General features: G+C 40.2%; 1 protein-coding gene across 4 annotated transcripts in view; it reads left to right on the plus strand.

The window, feature by feature from the left end:
• The window catches only part of Sqor (Sulfide quinone oxidoreductase), a 274946-nt gene that overhangs the window by 200211 nt on the left and 48783 nt on the right, over positions 1–25952 (plus strand). For all 4 annotated transcript variants that reach the window (XM_067147202.2, XM_067147203.2, XM_067147205.2 and 1 more), the window contains one exon: positions 19951–20137. In XM_067147202.2, coding sequence (XP_067003303.2) covers positions 19951–20137 — 187 coding nt within the window. The remainder of the gene's footprint in view (positions 1–19950; positions 20138–25952) is intronic.

Consider the following 25952-nt stretch of genomic DNA (forward strand, 5'->3'; position numbering starts at 1 on the left):
AATTTAGAGTGATGGATGAGGTGAGACATTTCTTGGTGATGAGTATGATGAGCTATACAATATTGTTGAGGTACAATTATTGGTACATATGATTGTGAATATAACTATACTGCTAATAATAAGAGTTGGCGTATGACATTTCTTAGAGGCAGGTCTGTTTACTGCCTGCCGAGGTAGGATAAAGGGAGTGGCTGTGTGGTTGCCATAGAAACGAGGGTGGGGGGGACTGTGGTTGCCATGGAGATAAAACTTCAGGGCAGCTTGTCTTGCTGGGAGTTGCCAAACCTCTCGCTTCACTTGTGAGCTAGATCTTGTCGCAAGCAGTTCAGTGTGAGTGGCCGTTAGTAAGTTTCTAATTGTATTTTAAATACTATTTACGTACATATGCACGTGCAATCATTTTATTTTAATTTATATTTCGAGTACGATGAATACTCCTCAAGGGAGAGGGAGGCCCAGGACTCGTCCACCTCGTGAAAAAAATACCGCCGGCCATGGTGCGACAATTCATCACCAAGGAAGAGAAATGATATGTGCTGCAAGAGAATTCTTTGAAGAGGAGCAGCTGCTGGTTTTCCCCCTTTATATCACCCGCCTTACATGGATTGGTGTTCGTCAACTGGATGGACACTTTCAGAGGACAGACCTACCTCATACAAAAACCAACTTCCTCCCATTCTTTCACACACAACTTGTACAGACTGTCACACATAACCTTCACATTCAAAACATCCCTCCTTTTCTGAAAACATACCACAATCCCACATCATACATCAAAACTATTCCATATGTCATTCATATCATTCATACTACTTTCAGCATGAGGTCTTCTACTAAACATACGTTTGAATAGACTTCTGTTTTCTCGTACACATTGCCACACTCACTTTCCTTGAACTTTCCCCACACACCCAAATAATTTCCAGCACAATTACTCTTCATAAAATCTTCAAACTGGGATCCCCATAATATTTACAACCCTTCTTACAAATCCCATTACGTATACAAATAATGTGACCTAATCCCCTTCAAACATCTTTCATATACAACATTGACAGTTTTAGTCCACTTATCCTTATCCAACACACCAGCTTCAATCACCCTAATCTCTTTCAAGCAACTCTTTTCACACGTTCCCTCACACTTGTCCTCTTTCTGAACTTGCTACCATAATTCAGCTGGAGATCCCCACCATTACTACTAAAATTCCCCATTCTTACTCCATCTTCCATACCTTTCATCTCACCTGCCACTTGCACATCATTCATGTCATTAACACTGTTGCACTCGACCCTTTTAAAAGAAGTTTCATTATTCTCAGAATCATCACTTTGAAACCTTACTGACGTAACATTAATTTCCTCACACTAACATGCACAACATCATATAATTGACCATGATATCAGAAGAGGGAGCTGTAGTGTTAGCGGAAAGGGGGAGAGCACCTTGCCCTGTGGAATGGTGATCCGCCCGGGGCAAGTTGTTGGGAAGTAGATCGAGGAGTATTATGGGAGGGTGTAGTATATTTAAGACATGAGGAATACGAGAGTAGATGTGTTTATGAAAAGAGTTTGTAACAAGGGAAGCCTGAGAAAATTAGGTAGGAGTTGAGAAAAGGGTAGGTTGAGTAGGCTCTGAGGGTAGTATAAATTTAAGAAGTTATTATATATTATCATTTAGACTTTCACGGCCCGTGTAACTATTCATGAGTTCTATTTTTGGGCTTATGCCGTGTAAATAATTATAAACATAATTATTTACAGTTATTATATAGTTATTATATAGTTTAAGTTTATCATTGATGGCTGAAATGACAGTTAGTTAGAAGCTAGTAAAAAAAAAAAAAAAAAAAAAAAAAAAAAAAAAAATTGTAAGAAGACTGAACTGATGGACTTGGAATGGAAAACTGTTTGTTTGTGTGTATATAAGATATGGGAAAAATTTGGATTGTTCAAGGTGTATATGTGTGAGGAGGGAGGATAAAGAAGGTGTATGTAATAGTGATTAAGGTAGATTAAGTGGGACTGTAGTGAAGGAGAAAATGTTGCCAGTATGGAAACTGTGAAAGTATGTAATAGTGTCTTTAAAAAAAAGTTAAATTGCTTTAGGTGTGTTGATGAGGGGTATAAAATGATTGATAGTTGATGTTTAAGTTTAAGTTTAATAAGATGGAAAGAACTGGAAAAAGTCTGAGTGAACAAACTGTTTGGGTAAAAAAATGGTTTGATGTGTGTAAATGTGGTGCTGTAGATTGAGAAGACTGTGAGCGTATTGACTTGGAATGGTAAACTGTTTGTATGTGTGTAAGTGTGGTGTGGTAGAATAAGGGTTTTGTTTAGAAGTTTATGTGTTGAGGAGGTGATGTAAGTGAAGGTGTATGGAATAGAAAATTATCAGAGTTGAAGTGGGTAGTGTAGTACAGTAGAAAGGGTTGGTATAATGAAAATTGTGAAAGTATGTGATGGAGAGTTAAAAAAGATAAACTGTTGTATTAATGTGAGATGTCGCTTGCGGGAAGAGTGCGAGAGAGGAGAGCGTGACGTATCAAGAGAAGAGGGAGGGGTCGGGACCTGACCCACCCCAAGGAAGTTAGGCTTAAGCATGTCTGCACGTGAAGAAAAAGGAGAGGGAAGGAAGTGCGCTGACAATGGATCAGAGTAGGCGTGACGTACGCATCGGAAGAGTACGGCAGGCCGCGTGTTGGGTCAGGTTTCCACCACAGGTGGCTTGCCATGCAAGACAGGGAAGGAACACAGTGTCAGCAAGTGTTTGTGAGATATGGTATCCATTCTCACGTGGCGAGGCTGGCGGCTGCGTCATCGGGTTGGTGGGCGTGTGTTCCATACCGGGACTGATGCAGCGACCAGTCTACTAATTTTTTTTTAGGTGGTGGATAGGAGTAGGTGATTAGGGTAGTTTGTAGTGCGGTGGCATCCTGCATGTGTGCTGGCTATCCGCGCACGTGTGGGATGATACTGAGTAGATGTAGAGATAGTTAATTTAGTTAAGTAGTTTTAAGAGAGATGTAGTGGCTATTTGTTTTGTTTCATTCTTTCTTTATTACCTGTAAGCCAGTGGTGTATACTAGGGTGGGCAATAATGATATGTATATATATATATATACACACATACAACATCATATTTCTTCCTCAAGGACTCCTCCTTCACCAAATAAACTTTAAAGCCACCTTGTGGATTTGGCACCAGAAAAATAAGTGAAGAATATGCTGACTTGGAGGGTCGAATGATACCATCACTCAACATCTTACCTATAATTTTCTTGAGGGCCTTCATTTTAGGCGTACATAGATTATAAGGAGCAAATCTTAATGGGAATAGAATCCATAACCTCTGTCTTGTATTCATTTAAGTCAGTCACCCCAAGATTTCCGAAATCACATCGGAAAATGACTGACATAATTTATGAATGCAGTTAGCCTGAACCTCAGGAAGATGCATAAGGTCTAACACCATCTCACTATGAGGAGGTGAAATAAGTGAACATGAAGCAGAATTGCATGTCAGAATGGTATATGGACATTAACTTGAATGTGCATGATTTCTTTTGAAGTTCAAGCACCAAATCGGAGTAAGACATGAAATCGGCCCCTAATATTACAGGGCATGATACATTTTTAGCAACAAATAACTTAAATTTCCAGGTAAATTTTTATATATGAATTTTTGCATGGATAAAATCTAAGATTTCTAACGGAGAAGAGTTAGCCGAAACACATTTTATAGAAGAAAAAATATTCAGGAAATTTACAACAGTACTTCAACTGGGAATACCATTCTTCAGAAATAATGGACACAATACTTCCTGAATCTAAGAGGGCAGTAACCGGTTTATTGTTTATTTCAGTTTTGGTGGAGGGCACTAATCCAGGAGTATTAGAGGCAATTTTCAGGCATTCTTTAGGACCTTCAAAGAAAGTTTCAGACGGTCTTCCTTCCTCGGTACATGAAGTAGTACCATCAGATTTCAACTGGGCTGAGCCTGGAGATACAGACAGAGGAGAGGACTCAGCCGGGCACTCTAGACAAACTGAGTTGCTGTTGTTACTAGAGGTAGAACAAGAAGGAGTACTATTCTATAATTTACAATTCTTAGCCAGGTGTGTAAATAATCCACATTGGAAACAGCCTGAAGAAGACGAAGGTCCACTGTTTTCAATAGAGGACACTTATTTCTTGTATGGTCCACAGACCCACACGCGTAACATTTGTGGGAAGTGAAAGTTCAATAACAGTAAATTTCCACGTTTTTTATACTTATATTTCCATTTAGCAAATCAATTAATCATTTATAGTATATGTTTCATTCCATTTTGCCCTTTTATAGATCATATTTGTATTTTGCTTCCCATCCCCAAACGTTTAGGGAACTTGAGGCCATGTCCGGGTCTATAGAAGGAGTAAAACATGCCAATACTCTGTGAGTCGCTCAGGATCCACCACCTTCTTCTAATATTTCTCGGCCACCCCTCGCCGAACTTCCACTTGCAAGGTATCAGCTTCATTTCCCGTATCAAATCTTATTTACAATGATTACAGCTGAAGATGTTCCAAATGGAATCAAACATGTACTGTAAATGATTAATTGATTTGCTTAATGCAAATATAAGTATCAAAAAAGGTGGAAATTTACTGTTATTGATTCATTGTAAATAAGATTTGTTACAGGAAATGAAGCGGATATCTTGCAAGTGGAAGTTCGACGAGGGGGTAGCCGAGAAATATTAGAAGAAGGTGGTGGGTCCCGAGCGACTCGCAGAGTATTGGCATATTTTACTCCTTCCGCAGACACGGACATGGCCTCAAGTTCCCTAAAAGTTTGAGGACGGAAAGCAAAACACATATGATCTATAAAAGGGTGAAATCCCTTCAATGATAGTTTGTACAATTTGACCTTCAGAATAGTGCAAAGCAAAAACTCTAGTGTAAAACTTAATATCCAGTATAAAATCAGCTAGATATTCATCTAACCTTTGGACTCGGAAGTAATATTTTCGAATTAGAGATGACAGGGTTCTTGCTGGGATAAAGTTAGCCAACAAGTGAGCATGTAAGTTTACAATGGAACTCCTTTCCGATATTGCCTTAACAACTGTGTAAGGATACACCAACTGCCTCTGTGGGTCCGTGGTAGAGTGTCGGCCTCCGGATCCCAAGATAGCGGGTTCAAACCCGGCAGAGGTGGTCGGATTTTTGAAGGGCGGAAAAAAGTCCATTTGACACTCCATGTCGTACGATGTCGGCATGTAAAAGATCTCTGGTGATACATTTGGTATTTACCCGACAAAATTAATTAAATCTCAGCCATAGACGCCCAAGAGAGATCCGGTTTACTCTAGGTCCGCTAGATGGCAGACAGAGTAAACCGGAACGTCGAAATTGACGAGCAGACAGCCAGATGGCGTCAAATCGAAATGTCTGCAAACGGTAGCTGAGGCCATACGATTATTATTATTATTATTATTATTATTATTATTATTATTATTATTATTATTATTATTTATTATTATTTGTAAAATTTATGAGTGCGACAGGGCAAACACCAAAGGATGGTCTTGGAATTCTACAAGGAATCTCAGGAAAGCAATAACATAGTTTGTGGAGTTAACAGAAAACCTAGAAATCCCTTTAAGCAAGATGGCTAAAGGATGGGGTAAACTGCTAAAGCCTGGGGATGTTACCGGAGAGGCAGCTGGAGGTTGAAGTTTGAAAGCAGCATTTACTTATGAAAAATGGTGGGAGATGTTGTGGATTGCCAACGGGGTTAGGAATTTGTTCGGATGGGGCAGAAGCTTGTTGTTGCTCGACCAACTCCCCACTTATTTAAATCTAAGAATTTCATTTTTGTCCATATTGAACTGAGATCCAACTCCCCACTAACAAACCCAGACAACAATTGGTTCACTTTACTGGACAGCTCGAAAATATGTTGGCACTAGGAGTTAGCCATATTAGAATGTTCTTTGTTAAGCTTAAGAGACAGTATATTGACAGTCTATTATAAAAATGAGAGTCTGTCTAGCCTGAACACGTTTCATTTGGTTACCGGAGGGTTCATCTCCTTCAAAAAAACTCATAACAGATGCAAGATCAGCATTATCGGTGGTGATCGTGGATAAAGCCTCACCGATTTCCTTCTGTCCATAAAAAGGAATACAAATAGGTAACTCTAAAGAATCTTTGTGTCGAGATGCATCTGTTGCAAGACTGAATCTTTCTAATAGTTAATTCATAAATGATTCCTTCCTTGCACAAATACCAAGGAGCAAGAACCTCTCTAGGGCCAGACATAATGAAATCAATTTTTGACAAGATTTTGAATAATCGGAAAACCAAAAAATTTCTAGTGTTCACCAATTCAAATTTTAGAAAAGACCGTCAAAAGGTCCTTATCCAGGCCCAATCAACCATGCCCTACTACCACTTGTTCCAGGTATTCCATGACTCACAGAGATGTAAGAAGCGTGAGCGTTGAATGGGTGGACGAGGAATTAACTAGAGCATAACTTAACCCAACAGATTTTGAAATTGTATTTCTTTCCTTTTTTTTTACTTTAAAATTGATAAATAGAATATTTTAATGAATAACAACAATATTACAGAGCTCGTCAGCTCTAGCGATAACAAGGACTTAAAAGTCAGAATATCAGGTACAAAACTTGAGAGAATTACAAATGCTACTTTACACAGAAAAGGGCTGGATTGCTCTTGGCTGGTACAAAATGTACGAGAGCATGATTTGCTCCAAACCTTTACACTACAGGGGAGTCTGCACTCCAATTATATCATAGTCCAGCCACGTAGAGGCATCAATTTTCTTATGGTGCACTTACAATCTATCTGTTATCATTAAAGTATTTACACACCATTGCCTTGGTGCGGGCTTATCTATTGCTCAACAGTTTGTAACTCATTGTTCCTAGAGAGAACTAACTCACAAAATACTTTCCACACATCAGTATGTTTACAGGGGCCTAATTACCCATACTAAATTGGCCTTGGTGTAAAAGGAAAAGATAGAACATGACTGGCAATAAACAAAAGGCTAGGAGGCAGAACACTTGCCCTCCTTATAAAAATAGATAAAACCCTAAGTGGACTTATGGCCCAAAGATACAGAGGGTAAGCATATTCTACACCGCGGTAACTAAATGAGAAACATTAAATACCAAATAAGGGTTAAGCATTTTAGAGGTTAAGAAACTTTAGTCACCCAATGCCAAGTTGAATGGGAATCAACAGAGGGTAATCACTCTTTGTTCCCTTACATTACATACTTCCCAGTAGGAAATAGAACAGAACCCTCAGACTTGCTGAAAATTTTACATTTAAACTACCAACTTTAGAAATTTACGTGAAATAAGAGGTTGAAACCTTTCCTTCAAGCTATCCGCAGGAGCTATCACATATTTATGAAAATTCTGCCATTACCTTGAATTGTTGGGCCTTCCGAATGCCGCCCACGGTCCCTGCCTCCCTTAGGACACGCCACACTTAAATAACTGGAGCAATGAAGACAATACACCCATAAAGTGCCCAGGTTTTATAGTATTTTTGAGGCGAAGTGTCCAGAACTCTTTACCAATAGGCTGGATTTCCTGTACACACACCCAGTTTTAATTAGCTAGAGATAATATTTACAAAATTCTGATAGGGTGATAGCTATTGAAGAACGAACCAGCAGAAGTGTTGACAACAGCTTCGAAAACCTAAGGTTTACCAACTGTAAACTCAACTTTCGTTTAAGAATTAATTATCGTTCATCTCGCAAGATTGAAAATCAAAGTATCTAGTAATACATCAGTTCAAGTTAGATTACACAGATGGCCTTATAAAAGGAGTGCAGTTTAACTGGCCGGAGAAGGTGTACCCCTAGTACAAATTAAGAAAACAAAATGATTAAACTGAAATGGACACAAAACAAAAGAGACATAAGCTCCCTGCCTAAAAGAACACTTGAAATTTATATGTGCTTGATTAATCCATTCACGTAACATACAGTGGAGTAACAAGATCAACAGTAGGCCAATTCTGATCATTAGGGCTCGGATGTTTAGGAAAAGTCATATTTTTTATTTGTCTTGATTTTCTCACCTGATTCGATTTTGGTGCAAATCAGTTGATTGTCATCACAATGAAGTATTTTTATTTGTCATATAAATGCACATTTTGGCTATTTTTAGTCATAAGGTCATATTTTGAGTTATTTTCATAGAAACGTCATATTTCCGTCATATTTTGACCGTTCGACAACAGCTGAAGCTATGCAAAATCATCTTCAAGTTACCGAATGCGAAGTAGTGCTCACCAAAACTGCTTCTTGGTATTTGCAGTCAACACAAGTGGAATACGCTTGGTATAGAATGAAGGTCATAGACCTCACTGCACCTTTTACCCCACCCGCTGTGCTCGGCAACCCGGTCTCTCGGGTGTAGAAAGAAATAATCCTGAAAACCCCATTCCGGTAGTGAGCTAAACACTTCTTGCAATCATTCACTTGTCTTTGTTCAGATATGAAGAACCTCAACCTCCTTTCACTTACATACGCGTCAGTTAACAGTGAATCATATCCCAGCACACATTCCAGTATGCGTAAGGAAAAGTCTTCTACTAGTGTTAAGTTGCAAAGCTTTGCTAAGGAATTTGGAGAAGAATATTTCTGTACAAACTGTTTAGTTCTATTTTGCAAGTTGTGTGAAATGAAAGTAATGACTGTGAGCTTGCATTCGGGAGATGGTGGGTCGGCAACCCTGCAGATGGTTTCCCATGGTTCCCCATTTTCACACCAGACAAATGCTGGGGCTGTACCTTAATTAAGGCCACGGCAGCTTCCTTCCCAGTCCTAGTCATTTCCCATCCTTACGTCGCCAAAAACGTTCAGTGTGTTAGTGCGACGTTAAACCATTAACAAAAGAAAAAGTCAGAAAGATTGGCATACCCTGTGAGGATGTGGACCACAGTGAATTTGGAACCACAAGAACGCACTGGAGGGTTCTTCCCTCTTCAGAAGGTAAGAGAGAATAGATCTTCCATGCCTTCATGCCTTATCCTCAGACTGCACAAAACTATGGCCTCTCTCCTTGAAGGCCAGAAAGAGAATTGCCACACAGCAGTTGTTTCGTTAATTGCTCTCTAGTCATTCCAGTTTCTAGTACACCAAGATGGCTCAATGTAGCAGGGTACAAATATCCATAGCAGGTATGATCATAGGACTGGGTGGTAAAAGCACTGCTTCTTGTGCAGTTTGATCTGTAAGCTTGTTCCCTGCAATCTGGAAGCCACATGAAGATGATTCTGGTGCCACCATGGCATAACCGATCTTCAAGATTATGAATTTACTGCACCAGTGGATGGTGAGTTAAACTTGTATCTATAGACAGCAGAGTATTTAACAAGTCGGTACACAAGAGTCGTGGCCTCATTCGTGATTCAGTGTAAACTGCAGAGTTTTTGAGATGGCAAAGAACTGCGCAGTACACATGCTACAGACACTAGGAAGCGAGATCTTGGTGCTGACATCATCGGAGATGAACAAGCATCCAACATCCTTTCCTATCTTCAAACCATCCGCAGAAACATGTCGTGCAACCAGGTACTGGTGAACGAAGTCATGGAAACACCTTCGATGAACAGAGACATCTGTTTTCACCTCAGGTCCATGGCATAGATCTTGCTAGGGATCTGCTCAAGACAACTGCCAATAGACACATCCAACTCATGACACAGTCGTGTGGAATTTGGCTTGTTTTCATACCTCTGGTGGTATTGGGTATTAAAGTGTCCATTGATAGCTTAGATATTGGAACATTTCACAAATGTTGGCAATATGTATGAGAAATATCTGCTGCCGTCCTTTTTGTAAAGGTGGAACTTCCGATTCAGCGAGTAGGCTGGGAATTGGGCTAATGCGAAAAGCTCCGTTTGCCAGCCTAACTCCATAATGGTGTGTACTATCTAAAAGGTTCAGCACAGTTCTTGATTCTGAACCATACACCAGACTGCTATAGACAATATGGGATAGAACCATAGCCGTGCAAAAAGGTAACAAACTCCATGGTTTGTCTCTTACAAAGTGCTGGAGTGCTGGATAGAAACTTAAGCATGTTAAGTCCTTTCATGCTGCAGGCTACCTTCAACTGATGAATTTTGGGGTTGCCACGTCAGTTTTCTATCAAAATGGAGACCCAGAGATATGAAGGTGTATACCACCATTGGTAGGACACTCTTTCACAAGTGGAACTCTGGTTCAGGATGCATAGGCAGATGTCAACAGAAGAGTACAATTGAGGTCTTCACCTCTGAAAATCACTATTTTGTTGCGTCTCCCTCTGTCGACACAGTTAATAGCTTGCTGTAGCTGTCTCTTGGTAACCCATCTTTCTGCAGGTGAAATATAGAGCTAATTTTCTACTTAAAGCAATGGAAGGACTGGGCTGAGCAGTGGCAGCTATGCCATTGATGGCAATTGCAAACAGTGTGACTTCCAATACAGATCCTTGTGGTACTCCCTACTTGAACTTGGAATGAATGGAGGGACACGAATTTCTCAATAAACATCGGCAAATGTAGGGTGGAGATAATCCCATACTGCCAGATTATGTCATAAGGCTTTCCAAGGTCAAAGAAAATAAAACACAGCTGCTAAGTGTTCCTTCCAAAAAAAGGCCTCCTGAATAGTGCTCTCAAGTCTATCGATATGATCGGTGGCATGCCAATGAGAACAAAAACTACATTGGTAGTTAGTCAGGAGACCTCTCTCTTCCAAGGGCTGCTCAAGTCGTCAGTTTACCATCCTTTTGGATGGCATACATTGGCCATTTCTTAGGCCTATTGGTGTATGTCTATTCGGAAACTTTGTATCTTTATCTGAACTGGTAATAGGTATTACAGTTCCCTCATGCCATTGAGGTGGAAACTCTCCCTCACTTCATATTGTATTGAATAGGGTGAGGGTATCACTCAAATGTCCGACGAGGGATATGGTGGGAGGAGGAGGATATTATTTCCTTTGCAGCAATTGGATTTCAGTTGTAATAGAACAAACATGCTTAGTTGTCAACAGACCCCTGCACCTCATCAACTTACTGTGCGTATTGAAAACTCCAGCCAATTTGCCTGATGAAGAAGCCAACACTTTGGTACTTGAGATCATCTTTGAATTGAGAGCGTGAGAATTGTGGGGTAACTAGTATGTAAGCCTGTCTTAGTCAAAATTACTAAGAAGTAATTGGCGCGCAACTGCGAGCTTATATCCAGGAGATAGTAGGTTCAAACCCCACTGTCAGCAGACAGTGACTTCTGAATGGAATGCAAAATACAAGCACAAACAGGCTCACTGTGTTAGTCGGCAATCCCGCTGCTAACCAACAAGCAAAACTGAACATTCCTGAGGCTAATGGCTTGCTCTCCCCGAAGGTGTAACTTACCCTGTGGAGTTCAGGAATTCAAGCCACTTTCCCGTAATCACAAAACTGTGAACGGCTATGACCTGAGTTGAAAACATGTTTCTTTCACAAGGGATGACAAATAACATTTTCAGGGCTAGGAAAAATATGATCGTACTAAGCGGTAATAGCGAAAATTCGTGAAGACATTGCCAAGTTTTGTTAGTTGCCAGAGGTGTACCTTAGCTATCAGAACCTGACACTTTTTTAGACAAGTTGTGTGAAATATGGTGTGTGAGTCAACTTCCGTTTGTTCAGCAATCCGTCTGACATTCCTGTCAGGCGATATGCCACGATAACATGCGATGGCAGGTAGGTATGTAGCGGCGCAAACTCCATCCTCACGATAAGTGAGGTATTTTTATATAGATTTAATATGATGAAAATCGAGACTTTGAATTTATGATGTGCAAATCGGGAAAACGTGTTAATGTGGAATACACTAACAAGGTTTCACTGAACTGTCAGGTATGATTAATCACTGCCTTAGTAGAATGACAATTATAAATTTATGGGCTTGTTTTGTAAATTTTTGATGTGTAACTAGTATTTTAATATTTACCAAATTTTTCCTCACTGAAATACTACTTCTCATAATATACCGGTTGTCCATCAGCCCCTTGCGATCTAGTTTCATGCATCCAACCGCTTTCACTACGATTCTGAAATATGTCAATCCCTCTCCCTAAACTGGGGTAGTATAATGTGATGTGTGGTTATGGGCCAGAAGAGTAGAAATCGTAAGTGCCACTATTAATTCATTATGGGTACCTTGAATGAACCCGTACAACAAACACAGATATGAAGAACGTGCACCTTACAACAGGAGGTGCACACACAGACAAGGAGCTGGGAAATGCGCGCTGCATGTCAAGGGCACGGTGGGAGACATGATAGTGGACAGTGCTCGAAGGTTCGAATCCCATGCAATTTTTTTTTTCCCCCCGCCAGTTGCCTGGGATATGGTAAGGTTGCATACCTGATAGCTTCCACAGACTGATTTGTTTATTTGCCCTGTAAGGGGCCGTATGTATCGTGGCATAGGATTTGCAGCTGAGTTGGACGAGTATGAGGAGGTGATGGTCTGTGGCTAGGACACAGGCAACCAGTTAGCTATGTCGTACATGTTCCAAGCTTCATAGACCACAGATAGGGCAAAGTGTGCGCCATTGGAACGATAACATGCGATGGCAGGTAGGTATGTAGCGGCGCAAACTCCCATCCTTCGAGAAAAGTCACAATACAACACAGAGCTTATTCACTACCTCATGATGTATTCCAGAAACGAGTATGTGGATACGTTACTCATCTATGGAGAAGCTAGAAAGAATGCATACCACGCATAACTTCTGTATCAAGAACCCTATCCGGTTAGACGAAAATCGACAGGTATGGCATTTCAGAGTGTGGAAAGATGTCTGTGGGCTACTGCGTCCCTGGGAACAACACGGCCTGTTTGAGATCATCCCTTGATGTCTGCTCACAATGAACAGGGGTTGTCTTGGACATTATCCAGCATAACCCTCACACTAGCACACAGGCCATTGCACAGGAGATGAACATCAGCTGGGTGTATGTTATGCAGATATTGCATACCCAGGGGTTTCACCGGTACCATCAGCACTTCCAGGAGCTCCATGATCAAGATTTCGAAGCCCGGATGACGTTCTGTCATTGAATCCTACAGCTTGTGGACACTGATCCTGCCATTTTTAGCAACCATCTTATTTACAGACGAAGCACGATTCCATAACAATGGAACTATTAATCGCCATAATATGCATTACTAGAGTGTAGATAATCCCATTGGGTACATTGGGGCAGTTTTTCCGATACAGTGGGGCATGAATGCATGGTGTGGTATTGTGGGTGATCACCCTATTGGATCCCATGTTTTTGAGGGACCTTTGACTGGAGAACACAATCTGCGGTTTCTCCAAGATGAACTACCACTGTTCTTGGAATATATGCCACTCCTTGATTACTGTAGGATGTGGTTTGTGGTTTCAACATGCCGAAGCTCCACTGCATGTGGTAGTGGTCATCCAGAACCATCTCCATGCAACGTGTCCTGGTAAGTGGGTAGGAAGTGAAGAATATGTCCCCTCGCCCGCTAGATAACCTGATCTTACGCCCCTGGATTTATTTCTTTGAGGCCATATACAACAACTTGCATAAGCACAGGAGCTGGCCAATCTTGGTCACCTTAGACAGCTCATCACCGAAGCATACTGATCCATTAAGCCGGATATGTTGCATTGTACCAGGCAGTCCTTACAGCATTGCATGCAGTTCTGTATCGACCACGGAGATCATCAATTTGAGCAGGTGCTGCATTAAATGATGTACGTAACTGAAATCCTATCACATGTTTCCAAGCCTCTTCCAACCAAGCTCCATACCATATGCCACCATACCAATGATCCTTTTCAGGGCCAAATAAATAAATAAGTCTGTGGAAACATTAAGTATGCAACCTTGCCACATCCCAGGCAACCTTCAAGCACTGTTCACTTTCAGATCTCCGACCATGCCCCTGCCAAGAGAGATGTTGCGAGGCATGACATGCAGCAGGCAGTTCCCAGCCTATACAATATCTTTTCCTGGTCTGTGTGTGTAACTCCTGTTGTAAGGTACATGTTCTTCGTATCCACGCTAGTTTTACGGGTTCATTCGGGGTACTCGTAATCAGTTAATAGTGGAGCTCACAATTTCTGCTGTTTTCTAGTCTATACCACACATCTTGCTATATTACCCCGGTTTAGGGAGAGGAACCGATGTATTTCAGAATTGTGGTAAACGTGGTGGGTTCCATAAAACTAGATCACAAGGGGCAGGTGAACCACCTGGTAAATCAATGGCCTGATTAGAAAACCTCATATCTCCCAGTGCTCTTCCTATCCATTATTTCCGTTAAGACTAGTCCTGCCTCCCAGTCACATATGGATATGTAGTCCATCAGAACAATTTTCGTTGGGTTCATTTTCCTATGCCGATATGTAAAGAAAAATCAACCTTGCCATACCGTACTATAGGAATGTAAGTTTGCATGACATATTTAAGCACTCCTACAGTATAATGTATTTAAGGTTCATTTTCCTTTACACATTAGTATAGGAAAATGAACACAGCGAAAATTGTTCTGACGGACTACATATACGTATGTGGCTGGGAGGCGTGACCAGTCTAAAGGCAAGGCATCCATGAAATGTGGAAATCCTACAGATTTCATACTAGGAAGTTGAAATAATGATCACATGCATATTCTGCATGAAAACACCAGCATTCAAATTTTCAGAATTGCAACATTAGGCCTTACAAAGATATCAACAATTTAATTTTGATAATTACAGTTAATTAAAATTGCTCCACATGATGCGAATTTTTATTTTTTTAATTAATTTTTTTATAGTAGGTTTTACTATAATGGATTAAAAGATTTACATATGATATTTGAAATTGAACAAGTAGATGACCCAGAATTAAGTTTAAAAATAACACACTTTTTTCTTAAAATATAATGCAGACACAAAATCCAAATCAAAATATTTTAAAATCTATCAAGATTTAAATAAAAAGCATATGTCAAGATTTTCTTTATATATTTTTGCATATAAGAAAAAAAATATTGTTATGTCTGGCCAGTTAATCTGCTATGGTAATGAAGTAAACCGTACAGCCAGTGTCTCCACGCCGAGTGTTGGGCGGCGGTAAATAGCCTGACCCACTATAAGGACCACCGGCTAAGGGCGGAGGAGTCCTTGTAGAAGGGAAATGGGCCCTCAGTGGAGGAAATGCCACTGAAACCTCATATCAACTGTAGCGTCTGTACTCCAGAGGAGCAGCTACAAAAGGCGCCTGTTCTCCATGTTAGGAGCGGCTTACAAGTTTCGTTTGGCTGTAGCTCTAAAATGCCTTTGATAGTGGCAAACCCATCGTAATAAAAGCCTATATGATGACTAGTGTACTGAAGCCTCGGTAGGGCTTTGGCACACTTCCCTACCCAGAGAGAATCTGGAGGAAGAAGAAGAAGAAGGAAAAAATATGAAGCCAACTGACCAAATACTGCATCATGTGGAGTAATCTGAAAATTTCCAAGCATCTAAAATAACATTTCTGAGTAAATGCAGTCTAAGATATTGTACATCCCAAAAGATCATTCATTTTTCAGCCTGTTAACACTTCAGAAGCTGCCTGCTGCATATGTTTGACCTTCAGATACCAGTTTCCTTCCTTCCTGGGTGATTGTGGTCAGTCTTAGCTTCTTTCTTGTTACTTTTTAAAATATTTTACTTGATTCTACATTGTGGTGCACATGACTCCTGTCCCTAACAGCACACTTTTTTCAGAAATTGTTTGTCCCTTTATTGTTTCTTTCAACTTTGTTGATACAGAACACCCCATATTAAACTCACTCACTGCTGAGATCACTGCAACCTCCAGTTTTTCTTAGAAATGAAAGTTTGTTTGGGACATTAACTCCATATCACACTGTGTAAAACTTTCATTGGCATTCTGAGTCTGTCCCCTGGTACACCTTCCCAGAATCTCATCAGATGCAAGCCTTTGGTACACTGGTATCATCTTCATAACTACAGGTCAGACAACACTGTTTTCGTGGTTGTTTTATCATGTTTGGGATTTCACCCTCCGACAAAGCACGATTGTAAAAGCACCATGCCCCTTGTAGGTGTGGGATGCAGATGAAGAATACACCCACGGTATCCCCTGCCTGTTGTAAGAGGCGACTAAAAGGGGCCCAAGGGGCTCTCAACTTGGGAGTGTGGATTGGCGACCAGGGGGCCCTTAGCTGAGTCTTGGAATTGCTTCCACTTACTTATGCCAGGCTCCTCACTTTCATCTATCCTGTCAACTCTTGTTTTTTTTTTTCTGACCCCGACGGTATTAGAGCATTCGAGGCCTAGGGAGTCTTTTATTTTCACGCCCTTCGTGGCCCTTGCCTTTCTTCGTCCGTTACTTCATCTTTCGAAGTGACGGATCCCTTCTTTCTTCTTCTTTTCTCTGTCTCTTTACCCCCTGCGGGAGGGGGACGCAGACAAATAATCCACCCACGGTATCCCCTGCCTGTCGTGAGAGGCGACTAAAAGGGGCGACCAAGGGATGATTGAATTAGAACCATGAAACTACTTTTGATTCGTACCATCATGCGGGGAACACCATAGGTTGCCTGTACTTGCGAGTGGTACCACTATATTAGGTACGAAATAGGTTTGTGATTAGTAGCAGTATAGAGCCTGGCCTGGGGGTTTTCCAGTACCCGTGCGTCGTACCCATGTAAGCAACACCGCGGGTCTGGGCGTTGCCTGTGAGTTGTATCACTATATGAGCGACACCGTGGGTCTGCGTTGCCTGTGATTAGTACCCACTATGTGAGGAACACCATGGGACCTGTGGGACCGGCACCCGTGACTAGTACACCTAGGTGAGGAAACTCATTGGTTTGCGTTGGCTATGAGTGGCGCCATTGTGTGAGAAACACCATAGGTCTGCGTTACCTGTATGAAGTACAATACTTGTGAGTAGTACCATCTTGTGTGGAACACCGTGAGTCTTCGCTACTTTTGATTAGTACCCCAACATGACAAATACCTTGGTTCTACTTTACTTGCGACGTGTATCATTCTGTAGGGCCTTAGTCGTGGATTTTTCACCCCTGTAGACATCAAGCATCATTGTGCTTTATAAGTGGTCCCTTGGTCAGTAATTCTATTATTTATGATCTTTTTTTGAGTCTGATCCACTGGTGTTTTTTGTGGTTCATGTCCATCCCTTCATTCTTCATGACATTTTTTATTTTATTTTAGTCAGTGGATGAATTTGAACTTTTTGTTATTTCATTTCGTACCATTAGGGGCCGATGACCTCGATGTTAGGCCCCTTTAAACAAGCATCATCATCATCAAAAGCACCATGATGATTCCCCATTAGGATATTTCTTGTGCTGTGGGTTGTCATCAGTGGACATGCAATGGTACATTAATTTCCTGAACATCAGACCCATTATTCTTTATTGCATTCCTATAATAATTACTTAGTTTGATGTTAATCTCTTGGGCTTTCCACCCCTCACGACTTACACCCTTCACTCTCCATTCTTTAACAATATTTCTTAAACCTATCCCAAGCCTCTTGTAAATGTGGTTTAAACATTCACCCTTGACTATATTTACTTCAGGACCATAAGCACACATTTTCTGAAGGTGGAGGAATGTTTTTGCATCACCGTCACAGAATACTGGTGTACCACATACCACACAGTTCCCCTGACCTTCTCCATTGTATATCAGTAGCAGGTACCTCCATTGCATTAAATGACCCACCAAAATTAAACTCAGTCACGACTTTCTTTATGACTTTTGAACCATTCCTGAAATTCTACATCCCCTGTACTCTTTAATTTTGATATACAGGTCCCACAATACTTTGAAAGAACAGTGAAATCTACTATCAACTCTGTAAGAATGTCTATAACAATTCCTATTCCATAGGTGGATGTGTGGCCTCTTTTATGCCAGGTCCCATCATATGGCACAGCTGCCTCTTTGTGAGCTTGGCGGATTACTTTATGTGCCCTGTTGAGGACCTGCTCCTTGACCAAATTACTTCCCTCAGCAAGTTCTTTCAGTTGGTTAGAGTAGGATGAAGCACTAATACAGTTCGTACCCATTAACACACAATATTTCTCTAGTGCTGCATGCTTTTTCCAAGTGTCTAAAACTGACTATCATTCTACAGTTGAAATCAAATGAGGGTCAAGATGATGAGCTACCTCTGGTATCTGCATAGCAATGGCCACAAGCACTACAGTTCACAACAATTTTTGATGCAAAGCCAATAGATTTAATAATGTTCACAACTCTACTCTGAGCATTACACACAAAACATGTTATATTTTGAAACAGTTCTTGCCATACACTGTGATGAACAAGCATGTAATCTGCATCGTTACCTGATACACTTGAACTTGGTGTGAATCTCTCTCCTAAATTGTTACTACCGAACATCTCCAGTTTCTTTATGCTAGCTGAGGATGCTATTGATATATATTCACTGGCATCCTCCACTGATTTCTGTGCATCAACTGTTTCAGTAGATATAGGCGATTCATTCACCTTCTCTTATACCACACCCTCTGAGTTAGGTTTCCAATGATTCTACACCAGATTCCTAGCCTTATTGACTTTCTTAGAAGCATGTCTCCTCTTATTACTGTAGGCATTACTAATTCTATTCATAGTTCAGATTAATTCAATCCTAAAACTCACTATGTACACAAGAAAAATGTCAACACCACCGTGCAGTTATGAAAGCTCAGTTACATTAGAGCTTACACTGAACTTAAAAACATGGAACTATACACTAATAAACATATAAATACATAATAACATACATATTCACTTATTACAACAGGCTGAGGAAGACTAAAATCACACTTTATTGCTACTCAGAACTTTAACACATGTATGAACTCAGATGTAAACACTGAATGTAAACTGACCGAGCTCGTTAGCTGCAGTCGCTTAAGCGCGGTCAGTATTCAGGAGATAGTGATTTCAAACCTCAATGTCAGCAGCTCTGAAGATGGTTGTCCGTGGTTTCCCATTTTCACACCAGGCAAATGCCGGGGCTGTACCTTAATTAAGGCCAGGGCTGCTTCCTTCCCATTCCTAGCCCTTTTCTGTCCCATTGCCGCCATAAGACCTATCTGTGTCGGTACGATGTAAGCAACTTGTTAAAAAAATTAATGTAAACTAGCCTCAAAAATGCCTCCAGATGAGGAAAACATGACAGTCAGTGACAGAACTGCCAACCTACAGAATTCTACAGAACATCCTTTCCCCTCTAAAGTGAAATATGATTGTGAATGGAACAAACGAGAACGAGGTGAGGGCATGAAGTGAATGATGCATGTAACTTAAAAGGCATGGCACGTCACATGCACACAGCCATTTAAATAGTGACGTCACAGCCTTAAAAGGCTTGAAGGATAAAATATCAAGATTATGGTAGTATAAAATGTAAGCATGATAAAATCAAGATTCAAAAAATCAATTATTTATTCATTTTCAACCAGTGAGAAAATGAGAAATGCGATTATTTCTTCATTTTCAACCAAATTTTCAACATGCCTTATCTTAAGGGAAATAATGGATAGAAAGAGCACTGCAAGATATGAGGTTTTCTAATTAAGCCATCATTATCAATTTTTTGCCATTGTTATTAGTCTAAGCCAGGTTTTTAATTTACAATACTGTGCAGACATGCAGTATTTGGCTCATAACACAAGGTGGCAAAATAGCTCAATTTAGCCTTGTTGGGAGTAGAAATTACAGTGATTATTTTAAGGCAAAAACCATCCTCTGAAGTTACAAACCACCTCATTAATGTTACAGCATACTAGCTCTACCTACTGTAGTCATTCAAAGTGTTGTTGTTTAGCTGTATTCTATGCATTCTTTTCTTTCAGTATTCCATGCTCCATGTATGCCCACCACAAGGAGCCCCAGATGTTTTAAAAACAAATAAGGATCTTTCAGATGCTACTGGATTTTTGGAAATTAATAAAAATACTCTTCAGCACCTGAGATTCCCAAATGTATTTGGCATTGGTGACTGCACTAACCTGCCTACATCAAAGACTGCTGCAGCAGCTGGTGAGTAGGAAGCATCAAACTTTCAATTATGATGATTATTTACTTACCATGGCCTATATCGTGAAGATCTTTAGTTATTTTTTAAAATTTTGCTTGAATTATCATTTAGTAATATACTTGTAAATAATGGATTATCCATCATTCAAGTAATGGAATAATTCTGGAAACATTGGGTTGTAAAAGGAACTCTGTGATATATATGTGAACCGTGTGACCTTGCTGCGATGGGGAGGCTTACATGTCCCAATGAAGCAGATAGCCGAGCCAGAGGTGCAACCATATTGGTTGGGTATCTGTCGAGAGACCAGACTAACAAATGGTTCGTTGAAAGGTGGGGTAGCAGCCTTTCGAAAGTTGCAAGAGCGGCAATCTAGATGATTGACTGATAATAATACTCATAATGGCTTAGCTGTGTTGATACTGCTACATGGTTGAAGATAATGGAAAACTACAGCCATAACTAACTCCTGAGGACATGCAGCTCTCTTTGTATGAATGATGTACTGATAATGGCTTCCTCCCGGGTAAAGTATTCTGGAGGTAAAATAGTCCTCCATTTGGATCTCCTTGTAAGGACTACATGAAATGGGGCAATCATAAGGAAGATGGATACTGACATTCTGTGAGTCACATCGTGGAACACCGGGCAAGTTGGGCTTTCGGTTAGGGGCGCAGAGCTGTGAGCTTGCATCCGGAAGATAGTGGGTTCAAACCTGACTGCCGGCAGCCCTGAAGATGGTTTTCTGTGGTTTCACATTTTCACACCAGGCAAATGCTGGGGCTGTACCTTAATTAAGGCCTCGGCCGCTTCCTTCCCACTCCTATCCCATCATCGCCATAAGACCTATCTGTGTTGGTGCGACATAAAGCATATTGTAAATAAAATTGTGGAATTTTAGAAGTTTGAATCATTGTGGTAGGGAAAGGAAGATGGATAGACTAAAGTTAGATGTAGTTGGTTTAAGAGAAGTATGTTGGGAGGAAGAGCAGGATTTTTGGTCAGGCGACTACAGAATTTATCTACACAAAATCAAACAGGGAAAATACAGGAGTTGGTTTAATAATTAAAAAATAGGGTAATGGGTAGGCTACTATGACCAGCATAGTGAAGGATTATTGTTGTCAAGATAAGACACCAAACTAATGCAGATGATGATGAAATTGAAAGAATATGTGAAGAGAAAGAAGATTTAATACAATATGTAAAAGGTGATGAGAATGTAATTGTGATGGGAGACTGGAATGCAGTGGTAAGCCATGGAAGAGAAGGTAATAGAGTAGAAGAATTTGGATTGGGACAAAGGAATGAAAGAGGAAGTCGGCTGGTTGAATTATGCACCAGTCGTAATTTAGTCATTGTTAATACTTGGTTCATACACCGCAAACAATGGCTGTATATGTGGACGAGACCTGGAGACACTGGAAGGTATCAAACTTTATTATGATTAGGCAGAGATTCAGAAACCAGATGCTGGATTGAAAAACTTTCCCAGGAGCAGACTTGGACTCTGACCACAACTTGTTAGTCAGGAAATGCCATTTAAAGTTGAAGAAATTGAAGAAAAGAAGGAATGCAAGGAGATGGAATCGAGATGAGTTGAAAGAGTTGTAGGGATTGTTTCGAGGGACATGTTGCACAAGGATAAAATGGAAAGGCTGAAGGAAACACAATATAGGAAGTGGACAGTTGTGACCAATGAGGTCAGCAGGGCTTCTGAAGAAATGTTAGGAAGAAGAGGAAAGATCAAGTAAGAATCAGTGGATAAGTCAGGAGATACTGGACCTGATTGATGAATGACGAAAATACAGTACAAGAATGCAAAGAATGAAGAGGAGAGAAAAGAATACAGGTGATTAAAGAATGAAGTGGATAGAAAGTGCAAGTCAGTGGATGGATGTTGAAGATTTTTAGAACAGTTGACGTGAAAAAAAAATTCTTCAAGATCATAATTACGTATTCAATTATATTGAATCATATTATAAGTGTATATATATATATATATATATATAGGTACATTTTCGTGAACTAAGCAAATACTTGATCATTAATCTATCCTTCGATCTCCGTCAGCGTATGAAACTACAGCACTTGACGTTGTAAACACTGCGCTGATCTTCTGGAGCTTGCAAGTTACTTCGGTTGAGCTGCTCGTCTTCGGCTTCTTCATGACTTTAGATCTTCATATTTGGATTGTGTTGTGACTTTGTGCCTGACGGTGTATGCAGTCTGGCTCATTTAACTGTTCTCTGCTTTTCGTGAACATTGTGAGGCAGTGCCAAACATTGCGTGTGCCGTGCTGATGTTCTGAAGATTACACATTACTTCTTTTAAGTGACTTACATTCCACTTCGTCTGAATTTTACAGTGCCTACCCCCGTCATTTTTATATCACCTCTTCAACTGATATTGTGTGGACTTGACCGTTAACTTCTTTCTTATGCATTGTTTTTCGAGTTATAATCGGCTGATGATGACCCAGACTGGGGTCGAAACTGGTACCATTTCCACTTTTAATTAAATAAGAATGTAATCTCTACATCTCTTATTTACTTGTATTGAATAGGTTGAGCTACCATATTTATTATTTCAATTTAACTGTGATACTTTTCAATACGGAACAATGAAATTTTTTATCTTTAAATTAGAAGCATCACGCGGGGAACACCATGGGTTGCCTTTGTTTGTGAGTAATTCCACTAGGTTTGGTACACAATAGGTTTGTGATTAGTAGCAGCAGAGAGTGGTTCACTGTGGGTTTATAGTACCTGTGATTAGTTCAACTATATGTGGAACACCATGGGCTTACGTTGCCTGTGATTAGTACCATTATGTGAGAAACACCCTGGGTCTGGACATTGCCTGTGATTAGTACCACTATATGAGCGACGCCGTGGGTCTGCGTTGCCTGTGATTAGTACCCACTATGTGAGGAACACCACAGGAACCCCGGTGCCCGTGTTTAGTACGTTTACGTGGGGAACACCATGGGTTTGCGCTGCCTCTGAGTGGTGCCATTATATGAGAAATATCAATCAATCAATCAATCAATCAATCAATCAATCAATCAATACTGATCTGCATTTGGGGCAGTCACCCAGGTGGCACGATTCCCTATCTGTTGTTTTCCTAACCTTTTCTTAAATGATTTCAATGACATTGGAAATTTATTGAACATCTCCCTTGGTAAGTTATTCCAATCCCTAACTCCCCTTCCTATAAATGAATATTTGCCCCAATTTGTTCTCTTGTATTCCAAATTTATCTTCATATTGTGATCTTTCCTACTTTTAAAGACGCCACTCAAACTTATTCGTCTTCTAATGTCATTCCACGCCATTTCTCCGCTGACAGCTCGAAACATACCACTCAGTTGAGCAGCTCGTCTCCTTTCCCCCAGTTCTTCCCAGCCCAAACTTTGCAACATACACTGGAACCATACTCTAGTTGGGGTCTTAACAAAGACTTATAAGCCCTCTTCTTTACATCCTTACTACAACCCCTAAACACCCTCATAACCATGTGCACAGATCTGTATCCTTTATTTATAATCCCATTTATGTGATTACCTCAGTGAAGATCTTTCCTTATTTTAATACCCAGATACTTACAATGATCCCCAAAAGGAACTTTCACCCCATCAATGCAGTAATTAAAACTCAAGAGGACTTTTCCTATTTGTCTGTTTATAGGTATGAGTTACCTATGCGACTTACAATACTTGAGAGTAGTACCATAATGTGTGGAACACCTTGAGTCTACGCTACTTTTGATTAGTACCGCAACATGAGAAATATCATGGTTCTACTTCACCAGCGATAAGTACCATTATTGAGGAGCCGTTGACCTGGGTTTTGGGCGCTTTAGACAACAAGTGGCATTGATTCAGGATTGTGCTTGGAGCAGTCCCTTGGTCAGTAATACTAATTGCTTTAGGATAGTTTCTGGGAAGGTGGGGCATTGTGGGTCAGATTCACTGATTGTTTTAAGTTTATCATCATTGTTAGTCGTCTTTTTGAATTCTAGTCAGTGGATTGATTTTGGAATTATTTTTAACTTTCAGTATTGTAAGTTGGATCTGCTGATTATTTTTAATTCATATTCATTATTCATTCTTCATCATCACGTTTTGAATTCTGGTCAGTGGATGAATTTTGGACTTTTAAATTGTCATTACATTTCATCTCATTTCATACCATTAGGGTCTGTTGTCCTAGATGTTAGGCACCTTTAAACAACAAGCATCGTCATCATCATCATCATCATCAAACTGCTTCTAGGAAAAGACGACAAGGCAGAAAGATGACAACCGGGCGAGTTGGCCGTGCGTGTAGAGGCGCGCGGCTGTGAGCTTGCATCCGGGAGATAGTAGGTTCGAATCCCACTATCGGCAGCCCTGAAGATGGTTTTCCGTGGTTTCCCATTTTCACACCAGGCAAATGCTGGGGCTGTACCTTAATTAAGGCCACGGCCGCTTCCTTCCAACTCCTAGGCCTTTCCTATCCCATCGTCGCCATAAGACCTATCTGCGTCGGTGCGACGTAAAGCCCCTAGCAAAAAAAAAAAAAAAAGAAAGATGACAGGAACATATTAAACAATTCTATCAACTGTTGTTGCTGATGAAATGGGAGGCACAATTTTGTGGTCGGAATTTGACAGAGTTTTGAGAGATCTAAATAGAAACAAGACACCTGCAATTCATGACATACCCTCAGAATTACTGACTGCCGTAGGAGAAACCAGAATGGCAAGGTTCCATTTAGTGTGCAAGTTGTATGATACAGGAGAAGTGCTATCCGATTTTAGTCAGAAAGTTGTTACACTTGTTCTCAAGAAAGCAGGTGCTCACAAGTGTGAAAGCTATCACACCATTACTTTAGGATCTCATGTCTGCAAAATTTTAACATGTATTACATACAGAAGAATGGAAGACTAGTTGAAGCTGAGTTAGGAGATCATTTTGGCTTCAGAAGAAATGTAGGATCATATGAAGCAATCTTGACTTTACATCTTATTTTAGAGGATCAAATTAAGAAAGCCCATGTACATGGCATTCATAGATCTAGAAAAGACATTTAATAATGTTTTTAGTTCTGCTTTTGAGATACTAAAGGTGATCACGATCACATACAGGGAAAGAATAATTATCTATTATCTGTATAAAAATTAGTCTGCAGCGATAAGAATTGAGGGCTTTGAAAAAAGAAGCAGCAATTCGAAAAGGAATGAGGCAAGGCTGCAGTTTGTCTGCTCTCCTTTTCAGTACTTGCATAAAACAAGCACTAAAGGAAATCAAAGAGGGATTTGGAAAGGGAATCACAATACAAGGATAGCAAATCAAACCTCTGAGATTTGTTGATGGTATTTTATATGAGTCTGCAGAATATCAGGGAAAATTGCTCAATTATATGTGTAGCAGCAGTCAGTGAGCGTGTCTACAAAATAATAATAATAAAATAGGAATTAGAAAAATAATAATCATAATATGAATAATAAAAATGAGGAAAATGAGTGTAAACACTCAATAAGAAGAAGAAGAAGAAGAAGAAGAAGAAGGTAAATAGGGAAAATAGAAAAATATGAATGTAGCGGCGTTTCACATCTAGGCCGGAAAATTAGACGGTTGACTAATTAAATACGCAATATCCAATGATACTCGAGGTAAGCTAACTTACAGATCTAATAAACAACAACTAAGGAAGGATTGTGGAACGTGTTGGGAACCTTAATAAGGCCATAGGATCGTATCTCATTGTGGGAAAAGGGATACGCACATCGATCACCCTTTAGCTCACATATAATGTATAATTAGAGCCC

This window comes from Anabrus simplex, chromosome 5, assembly GCF_040414725.1.
Source record: "Anabrus simplex isolate iqAnaSimp1 chromosome 5, ASM4041472v1, whole genome shotgun sequence".
In the NCBI taxonomy this organism is placed as follows: domain Eukaryota; kingdom Metazoa; phylum Arthropoda; class Insecta; order Orthoptera; family Tettigoniidae; genus Anabrus; species Anabrus simplex.